The sequence below is a fragment of the Phyllostomus hastatus genome, unplaced genomic scaffold (genome assembly GCF_019186645.2).
Source record: "Phyllostomus hastatus isolate PE091 unplaced genomic scaffold, TTU_PhHast_1.1 phas_scaffold_345, whole genome shotgun sequence".
Classification (NCBI taxonomy): domain Eukaryota; kingdom Metazoa; phylum Chordata; class Mammalia; order Chiroptera; family Phyllostomidae; genus Phyllostomus; species Phyllostomus hastatus.
Genome location: NW_025334024.1, coordinates 30,339,603 through 30,358,586, shown reverse-complemented (window position 1 = coordinate 30,358,586; position 18,984 = coordinate 30,339,603). Strand labels below are relative to the sequence as shown.

Here is an 18,984-nt window from a genome sequence, read left to right as displayed (position 1 = left end):
CTGGGGGCCGCCGGGCGGAGGGTCTCCCCTGGAGTCCGACGGTGACTTCAGCTCTCTCCACTCGGGCCGAGTCGCCTGGCCGGAGGGAGTGTGCCACCCCGGGGCCCTGCGGGCGCGGGGCTGCCTCCCGCCTCTGTCTCCCGAGTTCCTCGCCCCCACTCAGGGGAGGGCCCCCTTCAGGCCAAGCCGCTGCCTTCTCCAGGTCTCTCGAGGTTTGGGGAGTCACACTGACTGCACCCTCAAACCAATCTCTCCCTCTAGGTGACTGGGGAATGGAATTCCAGGCCCCAGTCTGGAGTCGTGACCCCACGTGACCCAAGTTCCGGCCGAGTTGGGGCAGCCGGCCCCGCTCTGAACCCAGGCCGGCCGGGGCGGGCGTGAGCGACTTCCCCACGGCGGCCCGAGAGCCTGGCACTGAAAAATGACGATGACGCCCTGGCCCAACAGCCGCCACCCAGGGACATTCTAGAGTCCTGCCCCAACGCCCACCCTCAGCCCGAGGCCCCCCCAGCCTTCCTCTCTGCTCCATGCCCCGTGCCCAGCACACGGAGAACGTCTCCAGGTGCCCTTTCCAAGCAGGAGACGCACCGGGGCACCAAGGAGCTGGGACCGATGTGACGGTGACACACAGCCCGAGAGACACTCCCATCCCCGGGAGCAAGGCAGAATAAAGACCCACGACATCTGTCGCCAGGAGGCTGTTTCTTGTCCCGGGCGCCCCAGAGCCCCGCAGCCGCTCTCTGGCCACCGCTGGATGGTCGGCCGCCGCCCAGACGTGCGAGCTTCAGAACTGCGGCCGTGGATCCTGCTTTTCAAGTTCAGGGACAACCTCAGTGGGACATAGAATTATAGACTCTTGACTTAACAGAATGGTTATTTAAAAGAAGGGAAAAATGGCTTCAGAAGAAAGCCCCGTGACCGAGACGAAGTGACTTTCCAAAACGAGGAGGATGACATCTGTCGGCCTTTCTCCGCCTCCTTGGATGGCAGGACCCAGGAGACGGTCAGCTCCGACCACACACCCACGCCATGTGGGAAGCCAGCCGGGGCATCGCCCCCGGCCCTGCGGGGGTCTGTCTCACTAGCAGATTCTGGATGTAAACACCCAGTCGGAAACGATTCTCCAATGACTCTGAGCATTTTACCAACGACGACAGACCTGAAATGCATTTTAGAGGCAATGACAGGGAATTAAATAGGTTTCTAGGGCTGTAAAGCGTAACATATATTACTTTAGAAAGTGTGAAACTGCTCACCCGCCCCATCGGAAGCACTGAAGGAAAGCTAAGGGCAGAGCATTCTCTTCCCGCACCAGGGCGGCCCAGGCGGGGCGGAGCTGAGCAGCAGCCTTCCGAGTGGGAGCATTGGGGGAGGGAGTGGTGCCCTGTCCTGCTGGCCTGGAACCGCCCGTCAGCCACCTTGGGCGGAGGGCAGGCCCGAGTCAGAACACCAGATGCTGCAGGAACATTCTACCGGCCACGGACGACGCCTCCCAGGAACATAATGCAAAGATGCTAATTAGTTTTTAATTGCTTGGTAAATGGGTCCGACTTTATTCAAAATGGCCTTTCAGTCGCTACGCACTGAGATTCATTCCAACGTTTCAGGGAGAACGGTGCTGGTCCACCGGCCCGACAGCGGAGCAGGAGCCAGAGAGGTTATTTGCCAGCTAGCGGTGACTCCGTTCCTCTTGTTTAAATGCTGCAAAAACGTTCTTATGACCAAACACCGACCATCCCAGTGAAGCTCTCGACAGAAACAAGCTAGAGAAACCGGGACACGTGACCGGGTAGCAGCCGGACACTGCTGATGGCGGAGTGCCCCACTCCCTTCGGAATGGCCCCGACCCACAGGACGCAAGACGTCCACGTTTAGTGCAGGCTTAGAGGCACGGATCCGATTTACCCTCACTCCCTACAGGACGAGACAGCCGGACAAACACGGGAGACGGCGGGTCCCCGGGGGCAGACAAGGGCCACGCAGGCCCGGGGCACCTGGGAAGGGCAGGGCGAGCTCGGCAACCGGACCCGCTCGGGGCCTGGAGGGGTTTCCGGGACTGGGGTGGGGAGGGACGGAGCCCGGCGACTGGCCGAGGTCAGAAGACAGGAGTCGGCTCCCTCCGAGACGAGAGCCCAGACCGCGGTGCCCAGGGCCCGCCAGGCCGAGTCCCGGAGGAGAGGTGGACAGAGAAGGGAGGCCCAGGGACCTGCGGTGGCCCCGAGGGCCGGCTGAGTCCCAGCCTGCGTGGGTGTGAGAAGGAACTGCCCGAGGCCGGGACACAGAAGACGCACAAACTGTCCCCTCTGCCGGCCGGAGTGAGATTTCCTAACACACGAGCTACCAGACAGAATTCTAACCAAAAAAAAAAAGGCCGGGCCAGGGGTAAACTACCCCTAAACTGCAAGTCGCGCCGGAAAGGCCCAACAAAAAGCTTAAAAGCAAACATGAGAAGGACTCACCGGATGCCGAATACCTGCACGCCGGGCACAAAGCCAGCGCGGCTCGGAGGAACAAAACAAATTCCGGCAACGACGCAAACGTCGCGGCGCCCGGCATCCAATCAGAAGCAAGCAGGCGGCAGAGACGCCAGGAAGTAGTCCCCGCGACCAGGAGGAAAATGAACTCACAGCAACAGAACGAGATCAAGCCCGCAGCCAAAGATTCTACAGCAGTTACCCTAGATCTGTCCCACGCGCTCGAGGAAGCAGAAATGCAGGGCCCGGCAGGAAGAACGCCCTTTTTTTTTATTACAAACTCTGGAATAACAAAACCAATGCATGTAACTCTGTAGCATAACACTACCGCACTCAAGCACATCATAGGACGTTTTTAGGTGAAACGTTCGCATTAAAACTATAAATCTTTACACCCACATGACCGCCCTGCCAACCACGCTCAGGCAGGCCTGCCTTCTGCCGGGCCCTGAGTAATCGTGAGGAAGAGAAAGATATTAGAGTCCTCCCACCCCCGCCCCCCAAAAAACCCCATCTTGGGCTGAAAAATATAGTATCTGAAATGTCATCGACTATTGTTTGTACTTCAAAGGGTCACTCCGGCCCATAAGGCGTTTGGAAAAATACAACAAGATTCGATTTGTTAGTTCATCAGTATAATTTTAATCAATAGACATATTAATGTCACATACAGTATCTCTTAATATAAATATTTTTAAAAGGCGGGTTTTGCACTTGACGGTGCAGCACAGCGCCGGCGCGGCGCGCACCGGGTGTGGTCTGCACGCGGTTGGATCAGAGCGCCGCCGCGGTGAGGCGCCAGCTTCGGTTTCATCAGCACCCCCAGCAGCAGCGCCCGGCGGAGGCCCTGGCTCAGGGTGGCTCACCGCACCTCTGCCGCTAACTGCTCTCGTCATCTCCTGTCTCCACGGCGACGCGGGTCGCCTCAGCCCCCGCCCTGGGGCAGAGGCTGTGAGGCAGGCAGCCCCGGTTAGAACAGCCGCTCTCCTGAGACGGGCACCGCGCCCAGACGCCACGGACGCCAGGCGCAGGAGCAGCGGACACCGCGGGAAGTCTGCGCAACCGACCCGGACCGCGAGCGTGTGCCCCGCCCCGCGTCCCCCGACTCCCTCCTGCTCTCGGAAGTGCTGGGTCGCTGAAGTGTATTTACACTGGGAGGTTACCAGTAGGCCCAATGTCACAGAACCGTGCAAGCCTTTCTAGGCACGAAGTCTGCAGCACCTTCTACTTTACATGACTTTAGCGCCTCTTAAACACCCGGCACGTTCTCTGTGCGCCTGCAGCCGGGAGCCCACCGGCACTCGAATCTGCACGGACGAGGAGGAGGGCCAGGGCGGCAGGGATCCCGGGCCGGGTGCCGCGCCCCGCCCCCCACTGCCTGAGCGCCAGGTCAGAACAGAAACGTGCCGAAGCTGCCCTTGCCGTTCCACTTGAACTGGTTCCCCACGATGCGCACGAACATCTCCTGCGACATCAGGTTGTCGTCCGCCTGCGTGATCCCCAGCTCGCTCAGCCTCTTCTTCTTCATCCGGCCCTTCTGGGTGGACGCCGCCACCAGCTCGCTGACGATCTCGCAGTTGCCTTCGACCTGCTCCGGGAGGCCGGGCCTGGCGCCGAGCCCCGCCCTCCCGGCCGCCGCGCACTCAATCAGCTCCTCCAGGTCCACTCTCTCGGCCGCCTCTGCCTCTCGGCTGGTCTGGGACTTCAGGGCTTTATTGTCTGGAAAAACACACACAGTTCAATATACAGACGAACCCAGCCCACCTGCGATTCCAGTCGATCAGAGCTTTCAAGGTTTTCCGGCTCAGGATCCCCGCTGTGCCCTCACTGGATGTGACAAACTGCCACCAGTGTCACAGTGGACGGTGGCCTTGCCCCTGCGGCAAGGTCTCCTGACCCTCGCACCATAACCAACTCTGCACTTCTCTCTTCTGACCCCGCAGGCTCCGTCCCTGGCTGGGCCCTGTGCGTGCTCACTCCGCTCGGCGCCCCGGGCGCCTGCCCTGGCTGTCACCTTCCCAACCGACAGCGGGCAAAAGGCTTGCGCAGATGTGTGGAAGGTGACTGGTCAGGGGCCCTCCAGAAAGTGCGTGGGGACGTCAGCCCTGCACCTCAAGGCAGCGGGTCCCGCCAGCAGCCCGAGTGAGCTCAGCAGATGCTCCCCCAGAACTTCAGGTGGGAGCCCTGGCCGGCTGGCAGCTCGGTGTCGCCCGCGAGGCCCCAAGCCCAGCCTGCACAGGGACCTGGGACTGAGAGAGCAGAGGGGGCTGCAGAGAGCGAGCTGGAGCAGGCCCTGGATGGTGGGGCTGCCCCCCACAAACGCCTAACCCTGCTCAGCGGCTGAGATCCCACAGCTGTCTGGGTCCTGGCCTGAAATGCACGAGCCTCCCACCGCATCAGTGCAGCTTTGCTGCTGAGACAGCCCACGGGAGGCCTGCACGGGACCGATAAAAAGCTGCGGCAAACTCCACGATCCCCTCCAGGAGACGCAGCCTCCGGCCTTCACGTGCCAAAGAGCGGCCGCCGTGGCTCTCAGCAGGGCACCTCCCTCTGCACAGTCACACAAAGCCAAGCGGGGTGCAGGGTGGGCCACCCAGCGAGGTTCTGAGCGAGCCGCCAGAAGCGCCTTTCACCCCGAGCTTCTGCCAGGGCTGAGCTGCAGCCGGTCCCCCCGGCCCTGCTCAGAAGCAAGGCGACGCGGCCTACCTTCGGCTCCGCCGGGGGCGCTCTCCTGCAGGTCGGAGAAAATGGTCGGCTTCACCAGCACGACGCCGTAGCCTTCGTTGTTGTGTATGATGTTGTTCTCCATGGATATTCTGGGGAGGTCGTAGTGCTCGTCCAAGAAGTCCTGGGACGCCGAAAACAAATGCTTTAAACCAGTGTTGCAAGCAGCGCTGCCTGGCGCCGCCTGCCTCAAACTCGCACGTTTTCCAGGCGACTCTAAAAACGCAGTCGAAAGCCATGCTTGCTGCCGCGTGACGGCGGCCCAAGCTCGGAGGGACACTGCGCTCTGTCGCCCCCTCGGGTCCACACCCAGCACAGCGCTCCCACAAGACCCTGGACCTCGGGCTGTCCCGTTACTAAGGTCCACACGCCGCTCACGCTTGCCCAAACCGGAAAGCCCAGAACCCCACTGGGGAGTTCTCCCGCCCAGGGGAAGCGCTCCGGAGCCCCGGGGGCGGGGCCGCCCACCTTGATGAGGATGCCCTCCTTGCAGTGGTGGATCTCGCTGTCGCTCAGCGTGCACGTGCTCCCAGGGTAGATCTCCACGCCCGCTCCCTGCAAGGCACCACGGGAGGCCGTGACCACCGGTTCTCGGAGGGCAGGGCCGCTTCTCAGACGTGAGCGCCGTGCGAGTGCAGATGTGTTTCACGAACACCGCACTAGGCGTTTCTGACGACCGCTGCCATTTGCTCCACTTCCAGCGGGCTATCATTCGCCGCTTTCAGAGCCCACATGTGCTCACGAACACGGCACTAGGTCAAGTATCAGCACTCATTTCCGGACTCAGTCAGTCTATCAATCAATCAATACCATGTGGCCACATCAAACAGTGCAGAAAAGACATGTGACAAAAGTGAACACACATTCGCCCAGGCTGGAGCGGCTCAGTGGGCTGAGCACCGGCCTATGAACCAAAGTGTCACTGGTTTGATTCCCAGCCTGGGTTGCAGGCCTGATCCCCAGTAGGGGGCGCAGGAGAGGCAACCACACTGATGTTTCTCTCCCTCTCTTTCTCCCTCCTTCCCCTCTATAAAAGAAAATAAATCAAGTCTTTTTTTAAAAAGTGAACAGTTTCATTATAAAAATTCTCAGAAAACAGAAATAGAAATTTAAAAATACACTATCAGGACCCCTCCAATGAAATGAAATATTTAGGAAAAAATCTAACAAAACACACTCGAGGCTGGCATGCTGTGAACGACCCCGATGCTGGCGAAGGAAACAAAGATGGAAGTGGAGACGCGCGGGTTCACCAGGTGAGACTCGGCAGAACCAAGATGTCCACTGTCAGCCCTGGCTGGCGTAGCTCAGTGGACCGAGCTCAGGCTGCAAACCAAAGTGTCGCAGGTTCGATTCCCAGTCAGGGCACATGCCTGGGTTGCAGGCCATGACCCCCAGCAACCGCACATTCATGTTTCTCTTTGTCTCTCTCCCTCCCTTCCCTCTCTAAAATAAATAAATAAATAAATAAGTAAATAATCTTAAAAAAAAAAAAAAAAAGACACCCACTCTCCCCACACTGACACACAGGCTCAGCAAGTTCCTATCGAAGCCGGAGCAAGGTTCCCTGGAGATAGGGACAGGATTTCTCTAAAACCTGTGTTGGAAGGCAAAGGAGCTAGAATGACAGAGAGACTTTAGAGGTGAATGAGGCGGGAGGGGCCCCTGGGCCCGATTCCCAGGCTCCCTGGGCAGCTGCAGGCAGGGTGGGGGTTGGGGGGCAGGCAGCCACAGGGCCGAGGGGGAAGCCAGCCCACCCAGGGACCGCCTTTCCGGGAAGGCAGCTGCAGGTGGACCTCCACCGGCAAACAAACGGACCTTCACCTGGAACTCCCACTTACGCCAAAATTAACTCAAAAATGAATCACGGCCTTACATGCAAAAGGTGAACTACAACATTTTTAGGATTAAAAACAGGAGAACATCTTCGAGATCTAGGGCTAAGCAAAGAGCTCTTACATCTAACAGCAAGAGCACTGACAACAGTCAGTGACCCGGCCTTCACCCGAGGGCGCCTTTGCTGCACAGAAGCCCGTGGGACCCGGATGTGACCGGCCACAGACCAGCGAAACGTGTCAGCGAACCGCAGCCCAACAAGGCACCGGTACCTAGAACACACAGACTCTCAAGACCCTCCAGGGGAGGAGAACAACGCCACCTGAAAATGGGAGAGGTCACGAGGAGACACTTCACTGGAGGAGATAAGGATGGCAAATACGCACGTGAAAAATTGTTCACCAAAAGAAAAAAAACGTTCCTTGTTAACCATTAGGGAAATGCGAACTGAAACCACAACTTGTCAGGATGACTAAAATCAAACAGCGGAGCTCCCGAGTGCTGGCGAGGCTGCAGAGCAGCTGGGCCGCTCAGGTGCCGTGGCGGGGGGGTCTGCTCTGGGAAGCAGCTGGGCAGTTCCCTTCAACAGGTTTGAGCAGCAGCCGCACCTCAGGGTGCCCGCCCCAGGGCGATGAGACCCCATGCCCTCAGAGGCCTGTGCATGAGGTCGAGGCCTTTTTACCCACAAGCCTCCTTCCGTGGGGGGGGGGGGGGCAGCTATGGGGGACCACGGACTGGCCCACGTGGCCACCTGGACGGAGATCCAGAAGTCGTGCTGGGTGTCACCCCGGGAGCTGACAGACTGGGAGTCCGCTTGGAGAGCATTCTCGCAGGGAAGAAATGACGGGGAAGGGGCAGGGGAGGGCCACGGAGACACCGGAAGGGAAGGCAGGTGGGCGCAAGGCCCGGGGGCAGCCTCGTGGGGAAGGAGGGAGTCAGGCGACCCAGCCAAGGCCGCCCCGGCCGTGCTGTCTGTCACACCGCGGTTCCTCAGGACGTGACAAGGAGGGGACAGGGCATGCGTTCAGGGGACCGGTTTGTTACCTCTTCCCACTGCGTGTGAATCTACAGTCGCCTCAAAAGAAAAGTCTCATTTGAAAAAGCAACTGAGCACAACCGCTGCAAAATCCTGTGCCAAGGTAACTTGAAGTGTCCCAACCCCTCACAAAGGTGTGACGGCGAAGTGTAAGGTTAATGACTTCCCTCCCGGACCTGCTTTGAAAGCGGCCAATCAGAACCTCCCACGCCAAGTCTGGCCGACTCAGCCCAAAGCCTCTGCACCCCTCCAAAGAACGAGAATGGGGGGGGGGGGGGGCGCATCCTCCTCCCAGCCCGGCCCACAGTTTCCGGCGCGGTTGGAGCTTCAGCCCGAGCGCCGCCCTGAGAGGGCGGGGAGGACGCACCTTGGCCCCGTACAGGTCCGAGGTCTTCATCAGGAACTCGGCGGAGGTGCGCACGGTGACGCCGGTCGTCTCGCACTGCAGCACGCAGTTCTCCACGGCAGTCCGGCCCTGGTGGATGACTGCAAGGGGGACACGCGTCACACGCGGGCACGCGCCCCCGCTCCGTGCGGCAGGGGGCCCGGAGCTGCGCAGACGGGCCAGGTGTCTCCCGGCAGCCACCACCTGAGCTTGGCTGCCAGTTACACGTTTGGGATGTGTGAGATGACATCTGCTTCCAGGGAGGGTCTGAAATCTGAAGTCTGAAAGCAGGAGGCTTAAAAAAGGACGACGTGGCCTCAGACACGTAGAATCAAGGTGAAGAGCACTTTTCGTTACAAAAAGCATAAAAGGTCTCCGAGGGTCCCTGCCCCGAGCACGTGAGGCAGAAGAAGGGGAGGCCCAGCCCCGGGAAGGGCACAGGGACCCAGGGAGACGGCCGGCTCGCCTCGAGCTGAATCGAACGCTAACAACGCGGGTCGCGGCCTTGGGACGTTTCAGAGGAAAGGAGTGGGCCCATGGAAGGCACTTATCTCACTAACCAACTTCCAGGAATAGGCCAAACCACTTTCCACTTTGGAAAAAGCTTCCTAGGTCATCATGCTATGTTCATAAATCATTAATCGGCTCCTGCATACTCCAGAGTGGCCTTTCATCAAACTGCATCTTCCAGGGAAAGCACAGTTTCCTTCGGAGCCTGGAAGAAATAGTACTCGAAAAACCCAGGTACTCACTTAAGATCCCTTCGACCGCATCGTGCTGCACGAACTTGATGTTGGAGATTTTGACGTCGGCGCCCGTGCAGTCCACGAACGTGTCCCCCTTGCCCCGCTGCTCGATCACCACGTCGTCGGGGGGCCCGAACCCTGCGGGGGAGGGGGGAGGGGAGCGAGGCTGCTCAGGACGGGCGGGGGAGGGCCGAGCGCGAAGAGCCGCGGCGGCGTTTGCGTTGCGGTAACTCGTGAGGACACCGGGGAGGGTCAGGCCAGGTGCGCCTGAGCAGAGTCTCCTTCCCGTTAAACCAGAGCACGCAGCTGTTCACAGCCACCCCTCCGCGGGCTCCCGGCCAGGAACCCCGCCCCGAAACCGTCTCCGACCAGCTCCGCGCTCAGTTCACCTACAGACCCGCTTGAAAACAGTCACCCCAGGTTCTCGCAGCCGGTCAAAGGGCTTTAAAGCGCATACCCCTTAGAAGTTGTTTCTTTTTTCCCAACTCTAAGATCCCATTATTCTAATATACACTGGGGTTCAGAAAGCCTAAGCGTTTTTCAAGATTATCTAACTTTAATATTCTGTTAAACAGACTGTATTAAAATTTGACAAGCTGACTTAAAACACTTTTAGCTAATGGGAACACGGGTCTGCCTCCTTAACCAGTGAAACACACCGGGGCACCGGATCGCTACAGACATGAAGCCCGTAGCGCAGGCCGGCCTCCCGGCGGGCTCGCGGAGCTCGGGAGCGCATGGGGCGCCCGGAGACCCGGCGGACTCGCCTCCTTCAACGGAACCACGCGGGCGAGGCTGCACCCAGTGCCCCCGCCCCGGGGAGGGCAGCCTGTGCGCCTAAGGGAAAGCGGCGACCTCGTTAAGCGGGAAGGCACTGCACCCCTCCCACCCGCCGGGGCTCAGGCTGCCCTTCCGGGCGGAAGGCGAAGGCAGACCGCCCCAGGCGGAGCGCCTCCCATCGGTCACTTTGGGGAGTTGCATCGTGATCCCATTTTCTTCTCGTTCCTATGTCTGCCTCTCCTCGCCCCCTTTTCCACGATGGCCGCCGTTTTTAATTACCAGAAAAGTTAAAAACATTTTTGAAGTGCCACATTGAGAAGAAAACAGATTGTGACATAAGAAGGTACTTATTCTTAGCAATGAAAACAATACAGCCCCCCCCCCCCAAAGGGAATGGAAGCTCCAGGCGAGGAGGCGCTGAGTGCCCCGCCCCCTGCGGATGCCCCGCCCCCTGCGGATGCCCCGCCCCCTGCCGCTGGCCTTCACCGCTGACCGCGTGGCCGTCTGTCCGCTGGGCGTTAGCCCAGCTCCCTGGCGCACACCAGCGACAGGGCTGCCGGCCCGTGCGCTCCGAGGTGTAACCGCCAGAACTCTCTGTGGCCACTTATGACGCGGCGACAATAGTCGCATTCTCATTTCCTCGCCCGTCTAGGAAGAGAGCTCTTCTCCTCCGCCCGGTCTGTAACACCGGCGCTATTTTCACGGAGCCAAGACGCGGAGTGTGTCTGTCGCGGGGATTTACCCTGCAGATGAGCTATTTACACACACACACACCCCCGTTACACATCAGACTTCGGAGAAGAGAGAATGAAAAATACACGCGTGAAACAGGAAAGGGGGTGCGGCGGCGTGCTGGCCAGCGGCTGGAAAGGGACCGCCGGGCCGTGTCTGAGCGAGGAGTCCCGACGAGACAGTGTACTTGTTAGACAAGCAAAGAACACAGCCGACAGTCCCTGAACATCTGCGCGAGCTCCGGAACGACAGACGGCGTCCGGCCGCCCCCGCCTCCTCGCTGACTGGGAGGGAGCTCTCCTGGCGAGCCGGCGAACAGGCGCCCCCAGATGGGACGCGTCACGGAAACACACGGGGCGGGGGGGGCACTGCGCGGGCGCCCGAAGGGAGGAATCGTTCTCCAGTGCAAGGAGGCCACCGCTGCTGAAACGCTGGTTTTAACATAACCCTTCCACAGCAAAGTTCTCAACACACACTCCGGTCAAGGTTGAGTGGGTAGGATTTGCGACATTCCGCAAGCTTTTAAAAAATTAAGGTTAGACTTTTTTATTCAATTTCACAACAGTAACCTAAGTTTTAAAAAAAAATGTACTGATATATCCACAACATTTGTGAAATAAGAGTAAGCAATAAGTAAAAAATATTCTTAAAATATATGCTGGGGGTATTTTTTATTCCAGAAACGAGATTTCCTTTCCGTAAACTGCCCCCAATCTGGAAAACATGCTTCTCTCTAACCTCACAGCCTCTGTCCTCTGGGTCCTTGTCTTCCCCCACAAGCGGCAGTGCCACGGGGAGCCCTCTGCCCCGCCCCCCAACCCCGCAGCTCAGCCCCGCGCAGACCGGTGAGCCCTAACTGCCCTCAGTGCGTGGGGCTGGCTGGGGTGGCCGGGCTGGCCCCGCCCCTGCAGCCCCTCCTGCGGGAGGGGCTGGCTCCGTGTCCAGACACTCACCCTCCAGCTCGATGGAGTCCGCGAGGGCGAAGGGGCCGTGCACCACGTAGTGGCCGGGACAGACGATGACGGTGTCGCCTTCGTAGCAGGCGCCGACGGCCGACAGCAGGTCCCTGTGGAACTGGAAGACAGCGACGACACCCTGCACCGGGCTTCCTGCGGGCGTCCCACGCCCCGCTCTCACGAGGAGCCACTCACACAACCGGCACCACTGCCCAGCACCACGCTGCCGCCTCGCCCCCAGGGCTGCGGGCCCAGGGACAGGCGCCGCGCGAAGGCAGGGACAGGCGCCGCGCGAAGGCAGGGCCAGCCCGGCCCCCGCGTCACAGGAGACCAGCCCGGGAGGCCCCGTGACACCCCGCAGAGCTCGGGAGAACCCGCGCAGGCCCGGAGGAGGGCGGCCGCCCGGAGCAGGAGACTCCCCTCACCTGGACTTCGGCGTCCTCCTCACAGGGCTCGCGACACAGCCTGTGCCGGAGCAGGGACCGCAGCAGCCCCGCCGTCAAGGTGGACGCCACCACGTGGGTGACCTTCTGGCCCTGGGGACGGGCGCCCTTGGCTTGGATGTTAGAATTCTTCTGATACCCGAACACGTACCTTGGGGGACCAAATGGAGCCGTGAGGGCTCGGGGGCGGCTGCTCGGGGACGGGGGCTCGGCGGGGACGCCGGCTGGCTGGGTGGGCGCCCCCCCCGCCCCGCGCACCTCAGCAGGGGGTTCTCGATGAGCTTCAGCTTCTGCTTCAGCTGCTCCATCTCGGAGTACAGCTTCAGCCCCTCCACCATGGAGAGGTTCCCCTGCTCGCTGTCCGAGTCGCAGGCCGACAGGCTGCTGCGCAGGCTCAGGAAGTTCCGGTACACGTCCTCGCACTGGGACAGCCGGCTGCGGTACTCGGCCACCAGCCCCGAGGGCACGCGGTCCTCCAGGATGTCGTAGTGCCTGGAAGGTCAACGGGTGTGTCTGCCTCACACACACACACACACACACACACACTCGAGCCTGCTCTCTCGCTCCGACACCTGCCCCGACACGCAGACAGGACAGAAAGTGCTTCTGGACGCAAGGAAGGGACCGAGGGGCGGACAGACGGTCGGGCCGGGCAGTGCGGGATGAACGGGTCTGACAGAGAAGCACAGCCGCACAGCCGCCACCCGCAGTTTGAAATCGCTGCTTTATTCCTCAGCCAAAGGTCTGCTTCCCCCAGGACCCCGAGGCCCGAGCCCCCTCCATCAGCGCCCCCTCCCCATTCCAGACCATGGAGGGGGCGGTTTGCCGCTGACCAGCCTGTTCTGCCAGAGCCCCTGCAGCGCCCCCAGGGGGCACCGACAGGGAGCGCACTCTCCGGCCCCTGCCCGGTCCCCGGGGGACACTCACAGTCTCAGCCGCGGCTCCACGCATCTGACGAAGTAGTCGTACTCATCCTCCTCCTCTTCGTCCCAGCTCCTCCAGATGTGCTGGTAGAAAAACCTGGGAGGGAGACGGGCGGCGTTCGAATCCAGCCGCCAGCCGGAGTGTGAGGGGTGGTGGGGAGGGGGGAAGGGGAGGGTCACAGCAACCCCATCAGCCACGGAGTGGGCGCTGCCTTTGCCGCCCGTGGCGGCCACGCGCCGCTGAAATCCTTCCTCTGCACCGGCCCCAGGAGTCTGCCCACAGTGGCAGTCCGGGTGGGACTCCGTCCTAGAAGGAGTGACCGGCCGCCCGGGGGCCTCCGAGCGCCGGTGCCAGCGCGCACTCAGACGGAGCTCCGGGAGGGTCGGGGGCCACAGATGAGACCACCCAGGGCCAGTCTGGAGGGCGGCTCTCCGCCAGCCGCCCTTTTGCCGCCTGTGGAGACCGCGACGCCGGAGGCAGCGGGAAGCCCGGCGCTGTGCCGGGAGCCGGGGTGCGGCTGGAGGAGAGGCCCCCGCCGACCGGACACCCCGGTCCCGGGACGGCCTCCAGTCCTTGGCTCTCCCCTCCTCTCTCTCACGGACGTCAGCCGCAGGCTGGGTGTCCAGAACCTGCGCGGCCATTTCCACATCTGCGCAGACCAGACTCAGAGCCCCTCTCGACACGCGTGGGGACACCAGGTAAAGGCCACAGCACGGACCTCTCTGCACTCTTCTCAACCTTCCGTAAGTCCGAAGTTGTGTCGAGACAGAAATTTCAAACACTTCCGTACATTTTTTCAATTTAACAAACACTCGGCTGCCTTTGAGTGTTCTAAAATCCTGCAGCGACCAAGGGGACGGTCTGAGCGTCACCTCGGAGCACCGCGTCCCCCCACCGGGCCCCGCCCTGGCCGCGCGGCCAGCCGTCTCCCCCAGACCCACCGCCTACCTGACGTGCTCGACGGCGAGCGCGGTCTGGTCGAGCGCGCCGGAGCCGTCGAACACCACCCAGAGCTCCTGTAGGGGCAGCCGCCACGCCTTCAGGTCCAGCAGCTCGCGCAGGCACTCGGGGGTGAAGGTGCTCAGCGGGGACTCGCAGAGGCAGGGCTCCGCCAGCTGCACCACGGCCTTCAGGGCCTCGAAGTCCACGTCCCTGACCTCCGAGTTAGAGCGCAGGGACTCAGCACACGGAGATCACAGGGGGGGCGCGCACACACAGACAGAGGACACTCCCTGCAGCCCGAAGTCCCCTAACCGCCCGGGGGGAGGGGGGCCTCCCCCCAGGACAGAGGGCCGACAGGCGGGCCTGGCTCTGACCCGCATGAAGTTCACGTTTAAGGGAGGAAACGAATGCGCCGACAGGATGTTGTCAGGCACGTGACAGGGAATCACCAGCAGGGGAGGGTGGGGGGGAGGCCAGGGGGTTGCTGGGAGCTTGGGGGGGGGGGAGGCTGGGATGGAAGCAGCCCCCTGGAGAACAGGGAGGGGCAAAGGGCCCAGGCGGCGGCTGCCGGGGCCACAGGAAGGAAAGGGTGGGGCAGCAGCAGGGGACCAGGTGGGCTGGGGGGGCGGGGGCGTGTCCAGGACCCGCGCTCCTGGGACTGATCCTGGACAGGAAATGCTGTCCGGCAGGCAGGAGCCCGGAAACCGGGCCTTTGGTGAGTGACCAGAGGGTTCCAGCGAGGAGGGGCGCACGCTTCTCTTCCACAGCTGACCCCGACTGCTCCTAGGGAGCCGACTTGGGGAGTGGGGGGCAGGGGGTGCCTCTCATAAGCTAACCTAGAGGCCTGAACTGCACCCACAGTGGCAGCACCCAGAATCTGAGAATCGCTGGGAAACGCGGCCCCCACCGCCCGGTCGGCGGCGCCCCCTCCCTGGGAGCTGCACAGCCCTGGGAGCTGTGCGGCGACCGGTGACCACGCTCTGGTTTGACAGTTTAGTTTAACGGGGTTTCTTGTGGTCCAGCTAACAAACACCGGGGAAACTCCCCAGCTATAATTAGGGTGCACACTTCATGCAAAAGGCCCAGTCAGCTGAAAAATGAGACGGTCTCTCCCTCTTGCAGCGCGCCGCAGCATCCGGCGAGCAGCCCGAGTCGCCAGATGCGTTAGGCAGAAACCAGGCTGGTTTCTGAAACGTCTGTCTGGCTTGAGCTATTTCATGGGCTGCCACAAAGGTGAGAAAAACGAACTGAAACTCCGCTGACTTCATAGCTAGGGCGCCGTTTTCCCACAGTGGTCCCAAACACCCCCGCCCCTGGCGGGTTTGTCACCCAGGTCCCCAGGTCAAAAGGCACAGGGACGAAAGACGCCCCAACCCCCGACAGCCCCTCCTCAGGGTCTTCAAATGTGCGGACACCTCACACGCCCTGGCAATTTGAAGGGGAAACATGCTATTTTCAATCAGCTTGTAAACTTGAATTAAAAATAAGCACTTTGGCTGTAACAGTTTGAGGAGAGTGCTTTTAGCTGGGGACAAGTGGCTGAACGGCGGAACTAGACTCACCTCCACCAGCACCTCGAACACATTCGTGTGCCAGACGGCCCGCCATCCGGACGGTTCGAGGACCTTCTCCAGGAACTCGGCGGTGAACTCTCTCACCTCCGAGGCCTTGCAGTCCGCTGCAAACGCATCACACACACACAGAACTCAGACTGTGCCCGGCAGAGGGACGCGGGGGGCCCCACGAACCCCCCCTTGCGGAGAGCCGACCGCTGGCAGTCTGGGGGCCCGTGCACCGGGAGCCGCCGAGAGCCACTCACCTAGGATGTAGTCCTGGTAGGCCGAGAAGCGCTCGTAGAACAGCAGGTGGTCCGTCTGGAACAGCTCCGGGAAGCTGGTCTTCCCCTGCAGCACGAAGCTGGGTAACCGGGACCCGGGCCCGCTGTCCCCGCTGCAGTCGCTGCACGAGCCTCCGTCCTGGAACAAGGCTGAGAGGGCCCCCGGGTCAGCCGGCCAAGCAGCTGGCGCCCGGGACTCAGAAACACCAATGGGGCGCGGACCCGGGTCTGGGGCGGCGCTTATCCACCCCGCTCTGACGCGGCCCAGAGAAGCGGGTTTCACCAGACCCCAGTGCGACCCCAAAGCCATGCCCTCGGCGCACGGTGAGGACGGAGGTGCGTGCCCGCGAGGTCTGTGCTGGTGAGGGTTCCCAGGAGGCAGAGGAGGGCTGCCCCCGAACTCCGGGGAGGCACCCAGCTCACCGTGCCCGGACAGCGATGATTCTCGCTGCGGCCAGCAATGTGCTCGGGCTCGGGTCGTCATTAATGCACAGACGGCAGCAAAACCTCCACGCTGAGCGGGGGCGCAGGCTGCCCAGCAGGGGCCGGGGTTTTACGGGGGTCCTGGGACTATCGCATGCAGCCTTTCTGTCCCCCACACCGTTCTTTCCTCCTTCCTCCAGCCTCCTGGCCCGTCGAGGCCACCCCCCGCGGTGCCCGGAGCACACAGCCGCAGAGGACAGTCTCTCCCTGCCTCAGTGCCCTCCCCCAGGAAGGGAAGATGAAAACAGACGCCTTCTCCCAGTCATCAGCCAGCACTCCCAACAGCGCCCACCCCACCACATGCAATCGCTAACGAACCCAGGCCTCCCTCACGCCCAGGAGGCGGCTTCTTTCAAAAAGCACCAAGAAGAGCCTTGGGGAAAACCGGTGCCGGCGAGGCAGTGGAGAACCGGCCCCGTGTGTACTGCTGCGGGGCACCGGCGTGGGGCGCACGTGGCGGCCCCTCACACACTTACGCACACACGGCTGCCCATGGCCCCCCATGCCCCCTCTGGGTCCGCTGCCCCTGGCGAGGGAAAGCAGGTCTCCAGGGGACACATGCCCACCCACGTTAGAGCAGCCTGCCCCACAGGGGCCCGAACTCGGAGGCCGCCCGAGTGGCCCACGATGGACGAAAGGGCACAGACACCTGGCCGCCCACACAAGGGAGCGTTACTACTCCGCCTTGAAAAGGGAGCATGGATGAGCCTCGTGGGCGCAGCGCTAACTGGAAGTGGCCAGTCACAGAGAGGAAAACACGGTGAGACCCCACCCACAGGGGCGACTTGGTCAAAACACACGTAGGCAGAAAGGAGACGGCTGGGGGCCGGGGCTGGGGTCGGGGAGACAGGGCCTGAGTGTAAGAAACGGGTGCCGTGTCCATTCTGTCACGTGAGAGCGGCCGAGCCTGCAGAGAACCTCCCAGTCACTGACTGGGGCCGAACAGAGGCTGCGCCTGTGAGCGACAAGAAGTCAACAGGCTGGGAAGGGCTCCTGGGGCGGCGGGCGGCCGTTTCCTGTGTGCAGGTGGGATCAGGAGGGAGGCTGCGTGTGTGGAGGTGGGGAGAGCAAGGAGGGAGGGGGTCACAGGAGGGTTAAGATTAAGTGCTCCCTGGAGGATTAAGAGCCCCTCCCCACCTTGAGGGGAATCACTTCTGGGATCTCAAAGGTGTGTCAACCTAAATGCAAAGAAACGAAGCCGGCTTAGAACCTTTCACTGCGGAAGTAAGAGCCAGGGGCAGGCCCCCGCCCTGATCACATCGCCCAGGGAGGTTCCCTTCCATCAGCCCTGTCCCACCCACACCGGAGCTCAGGTTGACTGGCCGCAGAGTTCTGGGCACGGTGGCGGACGCAGGAGACGTGACTGCGTTTAACGCCACCCGGCTGCAGGCCTGCAGATGGTTCAGGTGGTAACTTCTGTGCGGTGCGCTCGGAAAGAGTAACAACAGATGGACGCCTGTCTCCGGCGCAGCCCCTTTGAAAGCGTCCCTCTCCCCCCGCGACCTCACCCCACCCCCACCCCTCGGGAGGACCGCAGACAGCTTTCCCGATGGGGGAGCGGGGCCCAGGGGCTGCGCACGCGGGGCAGCCGGGGCCTGAAGTCCCCTACGCTTCTCCACTACTTAGAGCCGCGGAAAAGGCCAAAGCGAAAGCCCGAGCGAGCTTCCAACGCCGGGAGAAGAAGCGTTGGAGCCTCCCGGCCGGAGTCGGGACTCCGGGCGCGTCCCCTGCCCTCGGTGCTCGGGGAGCTCCGGCCGAGGAGGAGGGTCACGCGGCCCGGGGAGCCGACGCAGAGACGCAGGGCGGGTGGCGGGCCCGGCCTGGCCCAAGCTGCGGGGTCCGCGAAGACCAGGCGGAGCGCAGCCGCCGCCGCCACCCGAAGGCGCCCTGGGAGGGCCGCGGGCACGGCCTGCCGCTGGCTCCTCGCGCCGGCTGGCGGGCACTCACCTTTCTCCAGGGGCGCCGGCTCCTCCTCGGCCGCCCAGCCCGTGCGCTCCGGATGCGGCCCCATGGCTTCGGACTCCAGCCCAAACCCCGCCAGCAACCCTTCAGCCATTTCAAATTCCCGCGGGCACCGCCCAGCCCGGGAACGTGATGACGCGGGCACTCCTGATTGGACAGAGGGCGAGTGCCCAGACCAATCAAAAGCAGGCTTGCGTGGCCCCACCCTCTCCAGCCTGGGTTCCCCCCGCCCCCCGTGACAGCACCTGGGCGCCACCTCCTGGCCAGGCGGACTGCTGTTCTCGCCCGTTCACTGGAACGACAGTGGAAGAAATTCAACTGGGTCATTCGGGATAATTTCCAAAAAAACTACCAAGCCATGCCTGGAAATGGGGTGGGGCGAAAAAGGCGGAGTGAGAGCCAACACACACAGTCGTTCGACTTCCTTCTGCCGTCTCTCCGCCTCTCGGCTACCGTCCCCAGCAACGGTGTACCCCAGTAACGGTGCACGAGGCGGCTCGCAGCCTTTCACCACCCAGAATCCCCCTCCCTCCTCCCCCTGCAACTACACGCGCACACGCAGCACTTTCAAAAATGTCGGCTCAGATTTACTAACGGTATGTTTTGCCCATATTTGTCCATCAAAGGCACTGTAACCTCCGATGACAGCTAACATTTGGTGAGTTCCCTGCACTTGACCTGCATGATCCCACTCCTCAAAACCCTACCTGCGAGGGGGGGGGAT

The 18,984-nt window shown here is 61.9% G+C and overlaps 1 protein-coding gene across 1 annotated transcript; it reads right to left on the bottom strand.

Annotated features, from left to right (window-relative positions):
• Positions 1–3,099: 3,099 nt before the first annotated feature.
• SHCBP1 (SHC binding and spindle associated 1) lies at positions 3,100–18,387 on the bottom strand. Its single transcript, XM_045819013.1, has 13 exons — positions 18,246–18,387; positions 15,798–15,965; positions 15,541–15,656; positions 13,985–14,193; positions 13,040–13,132; positions 12,371–12,604; positions 12,095–12,263; positions 11,667–11,787; positions 9,208–9,339; positions 8,438–8,556; positions 5,667–5,753; positions 5,181–5,322; positions 3,100–4,193 (listed from the first exon to the last, which is right to left on the bottom strand). The coding sequence occupies exons 1-13, from the start codon at positions 18,352–18,354 to the stop codon at positions 3,865–3,867; spliced, it is 2,028 nt and encodes a 675-aa protein (XP_045674969.1). The 5' UTR covers positions 18,355–18,387; the 3' UTR covers positions 3,100–3,864.
• Between the last annotated feature and the right edge of the window lie 597 nt (positions 18,388–18,984).